Source organism: Seriola lalandi, unplaced genomic scaffold (genome assembly GCF_002814215.2).
Source record: "Seriola lalandi dorsalis isolate HSWRI2012SDOR001 ecotype SW California unplaced genomic scaffold, Sedor1 jcf7180002054875, whole genome shotgun sequence".
Taxonomy (NCBI): Eukaryota; Metazoa; Chordata; class Actinopteri; order Carangiformes; family Carangidae; genus Seriola; species Seriola lalandi.
In genome coordinates, this window is record NW_019525428.1 from 402,586 (window position 1) to 419,611 (window position 17,026).

Genomic DNA, 17,026 nt, shown 5'->3' on the forward strand with positions numbered 1-17,026 from the left:
GCAAATTCAGTGTTTTGGTTCCCACTGTACACTTATTGATCGGTATTACATTCATCAGATAGACACAAAAATGACCCCAAATGAATGATCAAACCTAAACATATATGCATGGCTGGATACAAACCCCAGCTGTATCTATGATCGGCCGTGCGTTTGCTTGGTGCAGATGTGGCACAGATGTCCAGGACACGATCAGCACCATGGAGAGAAGTCAGGACAGACGGCGGCTGCAGTTCCCATGAGTGTTTAAGGCCTTTCTGCATGTGTGTAAAGGATGGAAAATTACTGCTGCACAGCTCTCTGCAGTTTGAAACCTTAGAGCATGTTACGCCTCTGGCCACACCCATACCGCTGATGTCACATCGGGGTAATTCTCACAACCTACGTTCCTGCTTTGACATCACTGACTACTATTATAATAGATGGTGGGTGTAGGGAGTGTGTGTGTTCATTATCGTGACTCATTGGCCTGTAAAGCACATTGTGTTGTGTTTAAACCACCGCATGCATAAGACTGCGCATAACTGCAAAAAACTACAAATTACAGAATCTAAAACCTACTTTTCAAGACTCAATATAAACTGTAGATTGAGATCTAACTCGGTATTTACAACAATTTATGTATTAAAACACAAAACATATAAATCCACCATAATAAATATTTAAAAAATGATCACAATTGAAATATTTTTAATAAAAGTTTTCATATTTAGACCTTTTTTCATTTACATTTGTGGACATCAATTCAGCTTTTTACACTTACATTTTAGATCTAATGTCACATCATAAATATTGTGACTTTCTCTTGCAACTAACGTCGGCTTCATGCAGTTACATTTCTCATCAGACTGTGATATACAACCGGATGGATGAGCCTAAAACTATTTTCCCCCTCAGGTGGACATCACAGACATTCCCTGTTCCCTCCCTGTGGTCGCTCTCATGCAGGCAAATGTGAAAACATGATTTAATTTTCTGAATTAAGACCTGTTTATTTTCTTTTCCACATTCCATCTCTTATTTTGTTCTGGTTTTTAATTTCCATGTAAGCTGAAGAGTGATCCTCATCTCTGATAAGGTCGTCCAATTTGGCAAAAAGCCTCATGTTACAGTAAGTCATGAAAAAGTGAGTTTCAACAGGCTCTTTCCCAGGTAAAGGCCCTCAACCCTTGGCACTGAGAACTAAACTGTTCATAGCTGAACAGTCATCTACCCACGCCACCCCAGCATGCCCTGACAAATCTAGACAATACTTAGGAGACACATGAAAGAGCCTGACAGCTCGAGGAGTGCACTGCTTCAGAAAGCTTTAAGCTCTTTGTTGTTACAGCTTGACATTTTTAAAGATGTGTAATAATGTTGGCTGAGTTTTGTGAATCAGATTATACAAAATCTGTCATCTATTAAAACAGAATAAGACTATAAGATTGGAATTAATTGGAGTTATTACATTTTCATGTAAGTAACCACAGGTGTATTATAGGACTAGTGTAAATCTGAGAGTCAGCAGTACAGGTGCCATGAATCCTCTAGGTCACAGTGGCAAACACAAAATAAAACAGAGAGTGAAGAAACACTTACAGCTGCTCGATACACGTTTTATTATTTATTATTAACAGAAAACTCAACAATTTGTGTCCGATCCTGTTCATCAGCAACCAAGAACGTTTACAGGACGTGTCTGTTATTGTCTGTACTGTGCGTGTTGTGTTAATTTATTATTGTACTTCTTATTCACAATGACGTGTTTTATCCAGCCGGTGAAGCCAAAGGCAAATTTCTGTGATTAAAACAGGGGCTAATGGGGCTTTAAAAAAAATAAAATTAATAATAATAATGTTTTCTATGGATGTGTGTAACAGTGGAAAAATCTCTATAATTCTAAAATCATATGTTATATACCACAAAGTTTTCCTGTTATTTATTTATTTATTTTTTAGAGATTTGTACCTTCAGTTCCAGCAATAAAAAATAATTTGAAAAGCAAAGTTTTTTGAACCCAGAACTTTATTGATATGAGATAAAAAAAAATAAGATTGTGCACATATTGTTACAGAAGCATGAATTATAATATCCACCACCAATGTGAATCACTACATATGTTAAAAAAAAAGCCCTTTAAAGTTTGAAGATGTTGCCAATCATGATTACATGAATTTAACTTAATAATTTAATAATTAAAATGTTTGTATCACGTGTTATTAACATTCAGACAAACTGTTGGTTGAAACTATGAGATCATTTCTTTTTTGGAGAACAGCTCTGCCAAAACTATGACAATCTGCATGATTCATCTGATGCCGCAAAAAAAAACCCAAAAAACTTTCAGCTAAAGTCAATTAATTAGGTTTCTACAGTTAAACTGCACTCTTCTCATATTTAACCTTCCCACTGTAAAAGCTTTTCAACAATAGTTCATTTTAAACTGACATGTATAAACAAGATAAAACAAGCTCCTAAGTGATCAGTTACACTTTCAGAAGAAAATTAATTGACCTTTGACCTTACATTATAATCTAAGTAGCAAGATGCCATATATTAAGATGTAAGATACTGTAAAGGAACAAAATGATGTCACTCTTTCAAGCGTGAGTACTTGATTACTTTTTGGTGGATCTCTCTCTCTCTCTCTCTCTGATCAGTAAATAAAATCTGTCCTGTGGATTGTTGTTGTTGAAACTGCAAGAAAATTATCAACAACAAATGCAAAACTACGGAAGCCGAGAACGGCCATGCCCCTTTTGAGGATGGTCCGATCCAGCACACAATCATCACACCTGACCTTCGTTATATCGAGATAACGAAATAATTAATTCGTTATCACAAGATAACGATCTTTTTTATATCGAGATAACAAAATAATAAGTCGTTATAACGAGAAAACAGTGCAAAAAAAAAAAGAGAAAAAAACAGTGCAAAAATAAAAAAGGGGCATGGCCGTTCTCGGCTTCCGTACAAAACAACTCACACGAGTATAAAAACTTATATTGTACAAACAGTGAAACTATGAAGTGAAAGTCCACAACAAATGTTACCTAAGTGCTACAATACTTAACTTGGACTTGACCACTCATTGGATCAACTATATAGTGTTGATGAACAACGACGTTTATGGCGCATGCACAAACACGTGACCTAAGCCCGGGAAGGTCTTGGCAGGAAGACCATTTGTTCTGCGGTTTTTACACAGACCCGGTGCTGTTAGATGGATTCTTACTTTCCAATGCAAAGTGTAAGGAAACTTTATTTGTAAAGCACGTTTAAGAACAACAGGACTTGTACCGAAGTGCTTGGGACAAAGAGTTGCAGGGGAAACTGTCGGCTACATAAAAAGTTTAGGACTTGACGAACAGATGAAAATTGTTTATTCCACAAGTTTTACCAAAGTGCTTGACTCATAGAGTCGTAGGTGGACGGCTACTGTCGGCTACACAGAGAAATAAGAACAGGACAACCTGAACGGCCGGTACGTCGACTGAACAGGAAATTATACCTCTACCATATAACAACAATAAATCAGAACATTTTATATTCACTATGGTCTACAACTAAATGACTTATAACTTCAAAAATACTAGCAGCTACATTTATATGTGGCGTTATCCTTTCCACCGTTGCCCACCACCACCAACGTCTTAAACCTCCTAACAGCATCTTTGGCTGAGCAAAGTCAAACCCAGAGAATGATACTCACTCAAAATAAAATAAAATAAAAAACAATCAACAAGAAAACAAGCTTATTGAGAACTGAGACAAATCATTTAAAAAACAACAACAACACGACTTTAAGCAGGATACACTTTAAAGTAAATTAGATTATCAGACTGAATAGATCATATGGCTTCAACTGATCTGAGGCACATCACACACCTGATAAATGGCTTAAACAATAACAAACACACGATGAGCCAAAACGTTTCGACCACTCACAGATGAAGGGAGGGAGTGAACAGCTGACTCGAGTCGGAGCATCTCAGAAACAGACACCACAGTGAACACGGTGGCACGAGAACGTCACAATGTTTTTTGCTCAGAGTACGACTAATATTTTAAGCCTTTAAAAGGATGATTGTATCATAGTTATAAAGGAATACACTGACATAAAAAAATAATATCAATATCTGCTGTTTTGACAAGTTAGTTTAGAAGGTTATTATCAGTTTTAATCTCTGTGTTCAGAGACTCAGGACATGCTTGGCCTAGCTTAGCACAAAGACTACAGGCAGGAGGGAAACTGTCTGTTTACATGTTGTTGATAATTATCCAGGAATTTGACTAAAGCTTCAGGATTTCGACAAGCTAATTGCAAATCACAATGTTTTGTTGCGTATCAAACACAGATGATACGCTGGAAAGCGTCTTTGCCCTTCACTCGTCCTCCTGCCTCCGGTGTTTGAGCTAAGCTAGCTAAACATAAAAAAACCAAACAAAACCCAAAACCTCCCGGAACGTGACTGGTTAAAAGCTGTGTTTTTAAAAAGGGCATTCATGTGAAGGCAGTGAAATGAAACCATAATTACAACCCATCACCATACAAGACTTACTAAAACTTTTCATGTCCTCTAGTACAAAAGATCCAATATGTAAAATCTATGGCTCTGAATCTCAGACAAAAGAATAATCTTTATTCACATATTTATTGTCCAGGTCTGGACAAAAACCTGGACAATAAACAGCAACTGTTTCTAAAATATTCTCACAGGATTTTACATCTGGATCTCCACAGACACTGAATGAGGACAACTTGTTACTCCAACGTAACAAACAATGGAAGTCTCACAGAAACCAGCTAATGGGCATCGGATGTTTCTGTGCAGGTTACGATAAACACCTGATTGCAAGTCAGGCATTTTTACCACACACAAAACATCAGATGCTTTACATAACAGGCCTGAACTCATCCTTAAGAGAGAAAACAACCCCGTTAACTATGGTCTCTCTGTGACGAATTCAAGCCTGAACCAACTCAGAACATTACTGTTGGGTCTCCAAAACGCCCTGCCGGGCGGACGAGCCGGGGCGTCAGACCACTGTAGGTCGCAAGCTCCGGCTTCCCTGAGGACGAGAGGGAGAAAATGATTAGTGATGGGAAGTCTCTGGATAATCACTTAACATACAAATATCTAAATGCATTTAATAACCTCTTGTAGCTTTTCTATATTCCTATAACAAACGTTAAAAAAATAAAAAAATAAATAAGGCAATACTGGTCCCAATGTTTTTCAGGAATAACTTCCAAAGTTATAAAAACAATAAAAGCTGCAATTAGCGTCTGCATGTCGTCGGTGCTGGCGTTTTCCAGCAGCCCAGTCCCCCAACGACAACTTCCTGTTTTATGCCGAAACATTGCACGCTGTTCGGTGAAATCTCACAACTTTTTTACCATAAAGCCTCATCTTAAGGATTTTCTGACCGAAGAGATGTGTATAAGAGACAGGGACTGGCATGCAGATGACACAGACGCCACTGAACTCTGTTGTGAGGATCAGTTCTATGTCGTCACATGTTCTCATAGCTTTCTGGTTTGGGCTTAATGCTAACGCTAGCATGCTAATTTTAGGGTCAGGTGTTATATAAGATGAAATGAGGGCATAAAAAGTATGACAAATGGAAATATGTCCAATGTCATGTTTCCCCTTGTCAGGACTTTTCACTCTGGAACAAAGCATTCCTCCGGAGGAGAGACGGCGTGTACGTCTATAAATAAACCCGTCCGTTCAAAAACAAGTCGAGTAAATTTCACTTCAGTTGTTCAACCAGCTTGTGAGTCTACTTATCATCATTATGCAGAACTTGGCAACTGCTGCTGCACAAAATCGCTCTGCATGACACTTCAAAAGCATACCAGCATGCTTTGCAGCACTTTACAATTACATACTCCACAACACAACTACCATACGGGAGCAGGGAGGGACCAGACCTGTGTCTTTGTGAATGTTTGTGAGTAACATTTCGTTTCAAATTCACAGTGACTCTTCGCTATGTGTCACTCCCCCGCAAAAAAGCTAAACGACAAACAGCGGACAACTGTACTCCATGTTTTCGACACGGTGTAATCTGTTTGAATGTCCTCTGGCTACAACAGCTGCTGCGCTGTGAGGGAACAGCCAGACAACGGCAGCAGCTGGTTCATGGTTACTGCTTCTGTAAAGAGCTTCTTATTCACATGTAGTTCCTACATAACGGAACATGATCCAGGTCACGTTGTAAGAGAACTCAGTTTTCGGTCTTTACCAGGTCAGGAATTTCATCATTTCAATGGCAAGGTGTCACAAAAATCTTTGAGACACAAAGGCCATTGAGTTATTTGATGCCTGCAAATAAATAACTTGACTTTCTGATAAAACACAAAATACAAACTAGAAAATAACACAAAGGAAATGAAAATAAATTCATAAATTATTAAATTAATATAAATGAAGAGAATCTTTTAAGAGAATCTATAAATATGTAAATATATTTCATTTCAGAGAAACTTTCAGTAGATGAATGTAAGAACAGTCTTCAAGTGTCAAACTCACATAAATCATTCTGCACAGTAAAGTTACTGAAGGTCAAATATTGTAAATATAGTTCCTGTCATTTTCACGGACGTGACCGAGTCCAGTTGACAGGGACCGGAGTTTATCAATCTGTCCTGGACTCAGCTTCTACCGTTCTGAGATCAGTTATGATTTCATAGATTATATTATGATATACGTAATACTTTGTGAAAAGCTATTCCAGAGCGACATACCATGGTATGAAGGTAGCTGCCCATGTGCAGCAGACACTCCAGGGTCTCCATCATCTGCTCCTGCCGCAGCGTGTGCAGCCTGGTGTGATCGGGGGATTTGCTGTTCTCCAGCTCACAGACTGTGGCCTTCAGGGCCACGGACGCACACTGCAGGACGCTCATTCCTGAAGCACACAGAAACATCTGGATTACCGGCCTTCATCATTCCCTGTATCCACATCTTACTCTTTAACATTTCATTTTAAAAAAAATATATAATTACTGCACCTTATTTGTATTTCACTTAGACCCATGTCTTTCTTTTACCCCTTTTTTCTATTTTGTTTTGTTTGAATCTATTTTCTGCTCTTATTTTGATGTTATTGTTATTACTGCTGTTAATTTTATAATATATATTTTGACTCTATATTTATGTGGTCACGTTATTTTTGTGTATATTTATTTTGTATTTTTATAATTTTGTGATATTTCTACATGCTATTTGTTTTCTTTATCATTTTCTGTGTATTTTAAATTGTTCCAAAATAAATAAAACTAAATATATCTTAACCGTGTTTTTATTTTTATTCTTTTATTAAAATTTTATGTATAACTAACTAAGTTGTTAAGTCCTTTGCAAACCTCTGTTTTGGAAAAACAGCTTTGTAAATAAAGTTCATCATCATTATAATTTTGAGGCCTCGAGGTTTTGAAGGGTTACAGTACGTACCACAGTTATCAGTGGCTTCCACGTCAACATACACACCGTCCGTCATCGTGTGTTTAAGAACCTAAAAGAAAACATACACACTAGTTAAACATAGGAGTTCACAGAAATACAGTATAGATTTAAAGGAATACCACAAACCAACAAACGTTCCTCTCATCTGCTTTCAAAACATTGACATACAGTTTTGGGAAATGGAGTTCAAACATAAATATATTCTCGCCCGAGTTGGAATAAAACACGCCGCCATGTTTGAGGACACACTTGACGGTACCACAGAGGGACGGAGACAGACCGGTGGAAAAATAAGAAAAAATAAACTTTCCTAAGAGTTTTCCAGTGTGAACCGTGTTTTTCTCCAACAAGTCCTTACAACATCACCATCTCCCAGTTTGAGATGTTTGTGCGGCTGGTGAAGGATGCATAACGTTTAATTAAGTTGCACCCACCTGCTCCAGCAGGTCGAATAACGCTCTGGGAATGTGTGGAATTCAAAGAAGACATACCTGCTGCCTTCAGAGCGGCTGTAGTGAAAGTGTCTTCTGCTGTGGCAGCTAGTTGTACTGTATCTACTATAGTGCTGGAGCCAATGATCGTTTCTGATGAAATTTCATTATTAATTAATCCGCTGATTGTTGTAATGATTCATTGTTGAGGCACAAAGTGACATCTTTAAAAAAGGAGCTACCTGTAAGTTTTTGCTATCGCTACACAGCTAACGTTACCATTAACAGCTGTTTACCTAAGAAATGTTGGAGAAAAGTTCAGCATCAAACCTCAGAGCCGCCGCCAGCAGCCTCCAATCTACCCTGAAGACGCAGCGCTGCTCAGGGGACGTATTATAACCTCTTGTATTGTAAACGCAATGATGGCCGAAGCTCATGTTTTGCTTTGGTTTCCATCAGTTCTCGTCTTCTACTGAAGTTAGCATGCTAACCAGCTAGCCCCGGTTCATAACTTTCCAATAGCGAGTCACTGTAGCATCCAGCTCTGAAGAAGCAGCGCTGCTCAGGGGACGTATTATAACCTCTTGTATTGTAAACGCAACGAAGGCCGAAGCTCTTGAGAAAGACTGACAAGTAAACAGCTGTAAATGCTAACGTTAGCTATGTAGCAATAGTAAAACTAACAAATAGCTCATTTAAAACAACTAATTGTAGCAGCTCTAGTTTAAAAATGAAGGCGACAGAAGAGACTGGTTCTTCCATACATGATTTGTGGTGTGAAAAATCTTGACACCACAATTAAAGTGCATTTGCTTGGAATCATAATGACAGGTTTCCAAAGATGCTACCTGGCCTCACCCATGAGAGCCTGAAATAATTAATTCACTAATTATTTCACTTTCCCTTCCTGTACCCTTTAACCCCACGCAGCGATATACGATCCTCATTGTCCTCTACGGCGCACACAGCGTGAGTCGTCCATCATACGTATATTAAACATCTTCTCTCGACACATAACATCAGTAAAATACGTTAAAAGGAGAGAATATCTAAAATGATGACACTTGATGATGTGCTCAGCTGCTGTGTCTTACAAAACCGGCTCCGTTAGTTTTTCGTCTGAGCTTTTTTTGTCTGAGCCCTTTGAAGATTTTTGTTTGCCGACTCCCGCAGAGATGAAACCTTTATGACATGAGAACAAATATCCAGGGACCTGAATAACCTGTTAGTCCGGATCAGAAGTAACGATATTTGTGGTTTGGGATAACTTACTCGGTCATGTTGCTCATTTAAAGCAAATAGGCAAAGGCTCAACTGTGAGCTGCCTAAAAACATTTCTGTAACGAGGAGAGAGGAAACAAACAGGAAACGTGTCACCTGACTGGTAATCAATTATTTGAACACGTCAATGCCATTTTAACAATCCTGCAGCTCAACGATGAGGCGCATCATCGTGTTTGAGATACCACATGCCACATGAACAGAGAACGGGGCTCGAACCTCCAGGACTCGGATGTAGCCTTTCTCAGCGCTGAGGTGGAGGCAGGACTTTCCCGAGTTGTTCGTCTCATTGACGTTGGCGCCCAATCGGATCAGATCTGCCACCATGAGGTGATGATTGTGATTGGCTGCGTGCAGGAGGGCGGTCTGGGAGGAGAAGACCACTAACATTAAACTACATATTGTCCAGCAGCAGCATCTGTCTCCATCAGACATTTAAACACTAAGTGGTTATTGATAAAGGATTTGACAACTAGAGTAAATGTAGCTGAAAAAAACATATAACATACATCTTTATTATGCCATAATATATTAAGTAAACTGAATTAATTCAACCAGTATCTTTAAGATTTAGCAGTTTTGCTAAATCGTAAGCTAATTGTACATTTTCTTGGAATCTATATTATTATCTTAATACATTTGTTTGTGTACAAATTAATCCCAAATATGAGTTTTACAAGTATTTAAGCATCTTTGTGTGTGCAGAATTTCCTGTAAGATGTTTGGTAAAATCAATAGACGTCATTAAATACTGATACTGACAGATTGTTATAGAGAAATTAGAGACGTAAATCTGAAACGTACCATTCCATCAGAGTCTTTCCGGTCCAGGCTGTTGAGTGCGGCCATCCTTTTGGCGATGGCGTAGCCCAGCGCCCTCTTTCCAACGCACGCCACTTTATGGAGAGCTCTGCGGGGACAAGCACGATCCGCCACATTTAGACACGTTACAGGTGTTTACCGACACAAAGAGGCAGCACACATGTAAAGTGTTTCCTAAAGTACGCAGAGAGAGCGGGGAAGCCTGCAGGCTCGAGTGACCTCAACAAACTGAAGCACACACTCTTTTCTACAGCGGTCACATGACTATAAGCTCAGGTGTTACCAACAACATTAACGACGGCTCTGTTCCAGTCAAGTGTCTCAGTGAAGCAGCATGAACAACACCAGGTCCCTGCACTGAAGCAGCTAAATGGAATTCAGCCGTCACTTATTTCCTTATTTACATCTATTTCCTGTGATAAAGACCTATAAAGATGTTTTATACAGAAACTTGGAGCTAATATGATTGTATATGACTGTTTAAAAAATGTCACAATTTTATTTTATGTATTATTATATTTGTACTAATCTGTCACGTTCTAAATAACCTCGATTCTCAGTTGTTTAAAATGTGTTAATGCACTTCTGTAACATCGTCTGACTCATGATGGACAGTTTAAAAATAAAGACCTGATATCATCTTTTTTGTTTCACACGTTCTTCTTTCTTGCCAAAACCTGGCACCTACATCACCCACAATGCAACTCACCCGCTGAGAGTTTGGTTGTAGATTCAGGTGTGTTATGCTAGTAGTGGCTAATGTAGCCTCGAGGCGCTAGCTCTTATTCTGGAGCCCCAACCAACCAACGCCGACTCAAGGGGCATCACTTCAGCTCCCTCTGGACCCACAAAAGGTTTTATACAACTTGTTTTTCCCCTCATGCACAATAAAACCTCCAAACACCTGAAGACAGTGCAAAGATAAACTCGACTTACGTTCTGCCGTGTTCGTCGGTGGCGAGCAGCACTGCGTCAGAGACGTCCCTCAGCTGACTCTCCTCCTTCTGCAGCTGAGTCCAGAAGAACGCCGAGCTGTTCAGGCTCCAGTCGTGGTTCATGGGATCGAACCACTCCTCCCCTCTTCTGTCGTCTCGCCCCACGCTCGCAGCGCCGGGAGGCTGAAGGCCGGCGTGCATGAAGACAGGAGGCGACGGGGCCTTGTAGTACTCAGCTGTGCCGGGGGAGTAGCTCATGTAGGACCGGGGGCTGGGGATCATTTCATCTGACTCTTCGCTGTTGTAGCCTGCACAGTGGAGCGGAGATACCACATGTTAACATATTCATAAAGGTCGTATGTCAAAGAGGAGCCGTATGAATGTGGATCTCACCAGTTGGAGACCACTCAGGGGACACTGGAGGGTCAAAGGAGGACAGAGTTTGGGACGAGGAGCGGTAGGTGTTGCCGGTCCTGAGATCCTCCTCCAGCACCTCCACGATGATTGCCAGCTCCTCCAGGCTTTTGGTGGGGCATTTTATCTGCAAACCAACAACAGTGAAAGTATGTGGTATTATCTGAACTGCTCCAGAAGCTGTCATGTGATTTATAGCGTTTCATAAACCTGATGTTTACATAAAGCAGGAGGAACCCTCTGGCAGGAGCCGGGATCCGTGTGTTTTTCAACACTCACTTTGGTCGTTCGGCATCCTGAGCGAGTTTTGACTCGTTTCTTGTCCCCTGTGGAGGAAACACACAAGTTTCAATCTGAGAGAACGATACAGGATGTTTGTCCACAAAGCAGAGTTCAGCTGGCGTCATGCTACACGCACTGTGGGGTCAATAACTGCTACAGGAGAAACAAAAATCTACACAACAAGACGCCTAGATTACTGTCATGAATCTGGTTTTACTGACCTTTGACTCTTTTGCTGCATGTCTCCTGCAAAGGGAAAAAAAAACAAACAACAGTTGCATCAGTACAAGTAGTTTTCTATATTCTTCTCAGACATAAACATGAAAGTACATCACGGTATGGTGGGAGAGGGTGGGCTCATATTTACTGTAAGTAAAGATTTTATGTCTAATGCACAGAAGGAAACTCTTTGAGGTCTGGAGTCGGTGATAATCTTCTGGTTGAAACCAAATCAATGCACTGAAAAGGCTCCTCCAAGAAAAACCCTCGTGAGGTTACATGAATATAAGCTCGACCGACTACGAAGACGGACTCTGACGTTCAAGGTATCATCAAAATAAGGATAAAGTTGAGTTCTGACAAGCAGATAAAACACAGGCCGACATTCATCTGTTTCTAATCTCAGCTGGTCTGAACAGTGTCGAGGACAAATCAGCAACCAGGTGATCAGGTGGGAAAAAAAGGGGGATTTCCGTTGTTTTAGATTTATTGTTGGACAGTTAAACCTGATAATTAATCCTCACATTTAAACAATAATGTGAGGATTTCTTTTTAAAATTCCAATGGTTATGATAGTAACACCATCAAGGAGATTAATCCCACATTTAAGTGGCTGTTCTGCAAAGTTTCTTTCAAAAATGTCCAATAGATTATCAAAAAAATTAAATCAGGATTGTATAAATAAATCTAAAAGAAATATCAATGTTGAAATGATTTCTATTGAAATTGTTGTGAAATTTCTTCCTGAGTAAAATGTTTCTCATTACTCAACAGAACAAGTCATCAACGCGTCATCTGTGGGTGAAACACCAACACAGGGACGGACGGAGCACGAAACCTGAAGCACCTGTGGCTGATTCTCAATATTTTTTATTTTTATTTAAATGGTTCCCATGACACTCATCAGGAAAAGTGTCCTCATATTTTACTGTATGTTGTTCAGGATTGCACAAAAGACAGAGGGACAAAATAAAAGGACCTCCCTTAAAATTTGCTTAAGTTACAGGAACTTTATTTGCATCCGTTTCCCCTCGCTGCAACAATCTGTAACCGAGCCAGACACTTAAAGAAAAACAAAACTGAATCAAAAATTGAATCTATTAATGAGCCCATGTGACTTTTGTTTATTTATTTAGGCTTCTTCCTTTTTCCCTTTCTTTCTTTAGAGGTGCAGCAACCAACCAGGAAACCATCTACCTGGAGTTGTGTAACAGAAAAACCAAACCAAAACCAAACAAGCCTAATCTTACTCCGACAATGTCTGTATTGAGACCGAGTTTTCCCATATTGATGAAAACGTTACCTGAGAGTCTTGCGGTTCCCAGCCTCGGGCGAGGCGGACGTTTCTAAGTAGATCCCTCACGGGCATTTTGACTCGGACTCCGAGGTAAACCTTGTCACCGCCGTAGAGGGAACAGTGTGCACCTGGAGAGGAAACATTCAATGATGAACCATCAAGTCTCTAGGACTCACACACTGGGACCAGGCTGTGCTGCTGGTGGTTCAGAAACAAACAGAGCTGGTAAAAGCCTTATAGATTTTTTTTTGACTGACGTGGCAGAAGACCAGGATTTGTCCCGGTGCGCCCGATCGACCGTCATAGACCCGACACTGGTAACTGGTAACTAAGTGTATTTACTCCAGCACTGTAAGTACAATTTACAGGTACCTCACCTTTAATTAATTCCATTTTATTCTTCGCCAACCATTATGATGACAGCAACTATTTTGTTGCGGAAAGATTGTTATTAATATGAAAATACTTTGTTTTTCTGTTTAATTGGCAATGCTCAAACTACCTTTACATAGTTTCATTCTGAGACTGATACTACGAGGATGTGGCTCTTTGAGTTGCTGTAATGGACATCAAAAGGCCTCGAAGGCAAAAGTTTGCTCATATTTTTTTCATCCTTTTAAAAACACACTACTGGACGTTATTTGTTTTTCATCTTATGCAACTTAATCAACTATTTCTCACAGAAAAATGCATTTTTTACACCCTACATTTAATTGACAGGTAAACACACACACACACACACACACACACACACACACACACACACACACACACACACACACACACACTATCGCCGCCATTGAACTTGTAATTATATTTCCAGAGCAGGTTTTCGTACCTTTTTTACCGCCGCCGCCGCCGGACAGATCCTGGACCCTGCAGCCCGGAGGAGGTGCGTCAGGTTCGGCTGAACCCGCCGCGGTTTGTCCCGGGAGAGGAGAGAGCCCAGCGCCGTCCGTCGTCTCGTCGCTTCTTCCCTTCGGGTCCCTTCTTTTGTATCTCCCTCTCATTTTTGTACAACTGCCGGAAAAGCAAATGTTAACATGAACTGTGAAGGAGTGAGAGTTGTAAACCTCACGCTTCCAGTAACTGAGAGTTCAAAATAAAAGACTGACTTCCTGTGGCCGGACGTACCTGGAACCTCTCTCTCTCCTCCGGGGCCGAGCTGCCTCCTCTCTGATCGTCCAGGTGAGTCTGACAGCTCTCTACAAGATATCTGCCTGTACAGAGAGCGAGGGCGGCCACGCCCACTACCTGGTACTCAGCAGGTAACATTTTAACGCCCATATTAGAGAATTATGAAGCGACGTCAACGCCTTAGTTCATATTTTAACTCACACTTGAAAAAGAAAACAAACATATTTTAAAGAACTACATGTTCAGACTTCAGGCTACAAAGAGGTATACATGTCCATAACTGTCCTCACCTTCACAGAGAGATGCATTCTGGGTAACTCAGGCCACCAGGTGCAGGTCTGTCAATCAACTTCTCAACCTAGTCCGAAACAGATTCTCTGGATATATGAAGATATAAGTTTATAACATATGCACACACACATTGTATATAATATAATATAATATAATATAATATAATATATATGTTAAATTCAATATGAAATACCCAAAGTAAAATTTGTATATGTGCATATATTAAAATATCTATGATTTTTTTAATATGGTTTAAGATGTTGTGACCATATATGTTACCAATATATATTTAATTTATATATCTAACTTACATATAAAATTTCAAATGCTCATTTATGTTTTTTCTTATTAATTTTAAACATGTCCATCTTCCCATTCTGGGACAGAGGTCTCAATCTCAACATATATTGATGGTCTTTGGGATGGATATATATTTACATAACATATATCTACAATATAAGCATAAACATACGGTACATATTTGTACGGGCTAGATATATATGAGATTGTTCCAATTTGTAATCTGTTTTTTATATGATTTTTACATGTTTTTATTTGAAATGTACACATATTTCTTATATGGAAAATTCAATATAATGAACATATAATGTTTACGTATGGGAGCGATACTGTATCTATAATAATAAGTCCTAAGATAATTATGCTGATGTGTATGTGCTTTTCTAATTCTACCCAACAGGAAAGTTACATTAAATTGTTGTTTATATGTGAATGAATAAGTGATAATAATCAAATATACACTAACAAGTGTCGCTCATCTGCATAATGTGTTGGCCTACTTTTACTTCTGATACTATTCACAACTTTTTTATATAATAATATGCTTTTATAAAAAATAAAATCTTTCTAATCAACAAAATGTCCAGCTTTACCTACATCTTTATGTTTGGTGCTTGGTGCTAAGAGCCGGTCTGTCTGAGAGGGAACCCACTTCATCAGCAAACAAGTCATAACAAGTCTGACTACATGCGTTCTCTAAGTGTCTGGTTTCTGTGCACAAGCAGCTCCATGCTTGAAATATTCACTCTCGTTGTATGGAAGTTGGCTTTGCTCCAGCTGAGGGAGTTAGACGCAGCAGTGTTGTGCAGACTGACCAGTATAATATCTGATATCCAAAGTTACGCTCTGAGAGAGTTATGAAGCGATGTTAAACGCCTCACTTCATATTTTAACCCTCATTTTAAAAAGAAAATCTATTTTCAAAAACTACCTGTGAGACACACATCTTGTCCTCTCCTTGCCAGAGAAATGCATTCTGGGTAACTCAGTTCAGTTCAAATTCACAAAACGTCTTCATCAGTTTGACAACACATGCAAACACTGACAACACAACTAAAGACACGAGCACGTGTGTTTTCTTGAGTTGCAGTGGGTTGAGCGCTCAGGGCCACCGTAGAAAAGGTTACTGTACAGACAAAGCCTTCCAGATTTGTTGGAGTGTAGAGTATTGTGTATTCTCAAAGGTTTAACAGGTCAGCTGACAGACAACCGAAGCAATGACCATGTGACTGCGGCTCCCCTCTGAATGTCAAGTTGACCAGAAGCAAGCCGAGCCCTCGGGGGGGGGGGGCGATGATAATGATGCACCACCCATTCCAGCGAAGCCTGAGGGGTCTGACACATTCCTGTCCGTCCAAACAGTCAACAACCCTCGCTGCTGTCCAATGTCAACACTGCAGAGAGAAAATGCCGCGAGTCCCAGGCACGTTGAGGAGGCCGACGCCACCTGCATCATGCAATGTCACCTCAGGCGGTCAGGCAGGTGTCTGCGAACACCTGAGAGACGCCACCTACTCAGTCCTTCACACAGGCCAAAATGCATAGTAGCCTCTGTGAGGTCAGATTTCTATCTCTGGTCTCTCTGAGTGGACTCATATATTTAACATGCATGTAACCTGACTTTGTCAGAACCAGGGCGGTGGGGGGAGTGGACCCTCGCTTGTGGCCATATTCAACAGAGAGAGGTGGGAAACTGACCTGAAACACTGATCCTGCATGGGACTCTCACATTATCCCAGTTTTAGCCTCTGCACTGTTTACACATTTCTCTTAGAAGGCATTTTAAAATCACACTGATTACTTACAAGGCTGTAAATGATGAGAGAACCACTAGCTCCTTACCCTTTAGATCGTGGTGGATTAGGCCTTTTAGCTGCTCCAGAGGGTGACTGAGTGTTTTCTTTGCTGGCTCCTCAGCTAGTTTTCAGTCTCAGCTTTTAAATCCGATCTTAAAACACATTTTTCTAGACTTACCTTCTTGTCTGACAGCTGCTGGCTCCCTGGTGTTAGCCAGATATCCCCAGACTCACGCAGGTGGCTGCAGGCGTGATGATGGGCAGCACAGAGTTGGAGAAGCTGGAGGGAGAAAGACAGACAGAAAACACAGACAGACATCAGGCTCTGCTTCCCCTCTGTTAACCACATGCAGGGAAGAGGTTG

General features: G+C 40.2%; 1 protein-coding gene across 1 annotated transcript; it reads right to left on the reverse strand.

Annotated features, from left to right (window-relative positions):
• Positions 1-3,226: 3,226 nt before the first annotated feature.
• LOC111671366 (NF-kappa-B inhibitor zeta) lies at positions 3,227-14,323 on the reverse strand. The gene is made up of 12 exons (XM_023428485.2): positions 14,273-14,323; positions 13,977-14,158; positions 13,145-13,266; positions 11,844-11,868; positions 11,620-11,666; positions 11,320-11,467; positions 10,928-11,234; positions 9,974-10,079; positions 9,389-9,535; positions 7,446-7,506; positions 6,737-6,900; positions 3,227-5,055 (listed from the first exon to the last, which is right to left on the reverse strand). Exons 2-12 carry the CDS (start codon positions 14,146-14,148, stop codon positions 5,023-5,025), a joined length of 1,332 nt encoding a protein of 443 aa, XP_023284253.1. The 5' UTR covers positions 14,149-14,158; positions 14,273-14,323; the 3' UTR covers positions 3,227-5,022.
• Positions 14,324-17,026: the final 2,703 nt, after the last annotated feature.

What these genes read in the sequence shown, in the direction of transcription:
- LOC111671366 (XM_023428485.2), bottom strand. Translation starts at nt 14,148, where the DNA reads ATGAGAGGGAGATACAAAAGAAGGGACCCGAAGGGAAGAAGCGACGAG. An exon ending in ATGCAGCAAAAGAGTCAAAG is followed by an intron (nt 11,667 to 11,843) that starts GTCAGTAAAACC and finishes TTTCCTCCACAG; the next exon opens with GGGACAAGAAACGAGTCAAA. An exon ending in GGAAGCCACTGATAACTGTG is followed by an intron (nt 6,901 to 7,445) that starts GTACGTACTGTA and finishes TGTGTGCTTCAG; the next exon opens with GAATGAGCGTCCTGCAGTGT.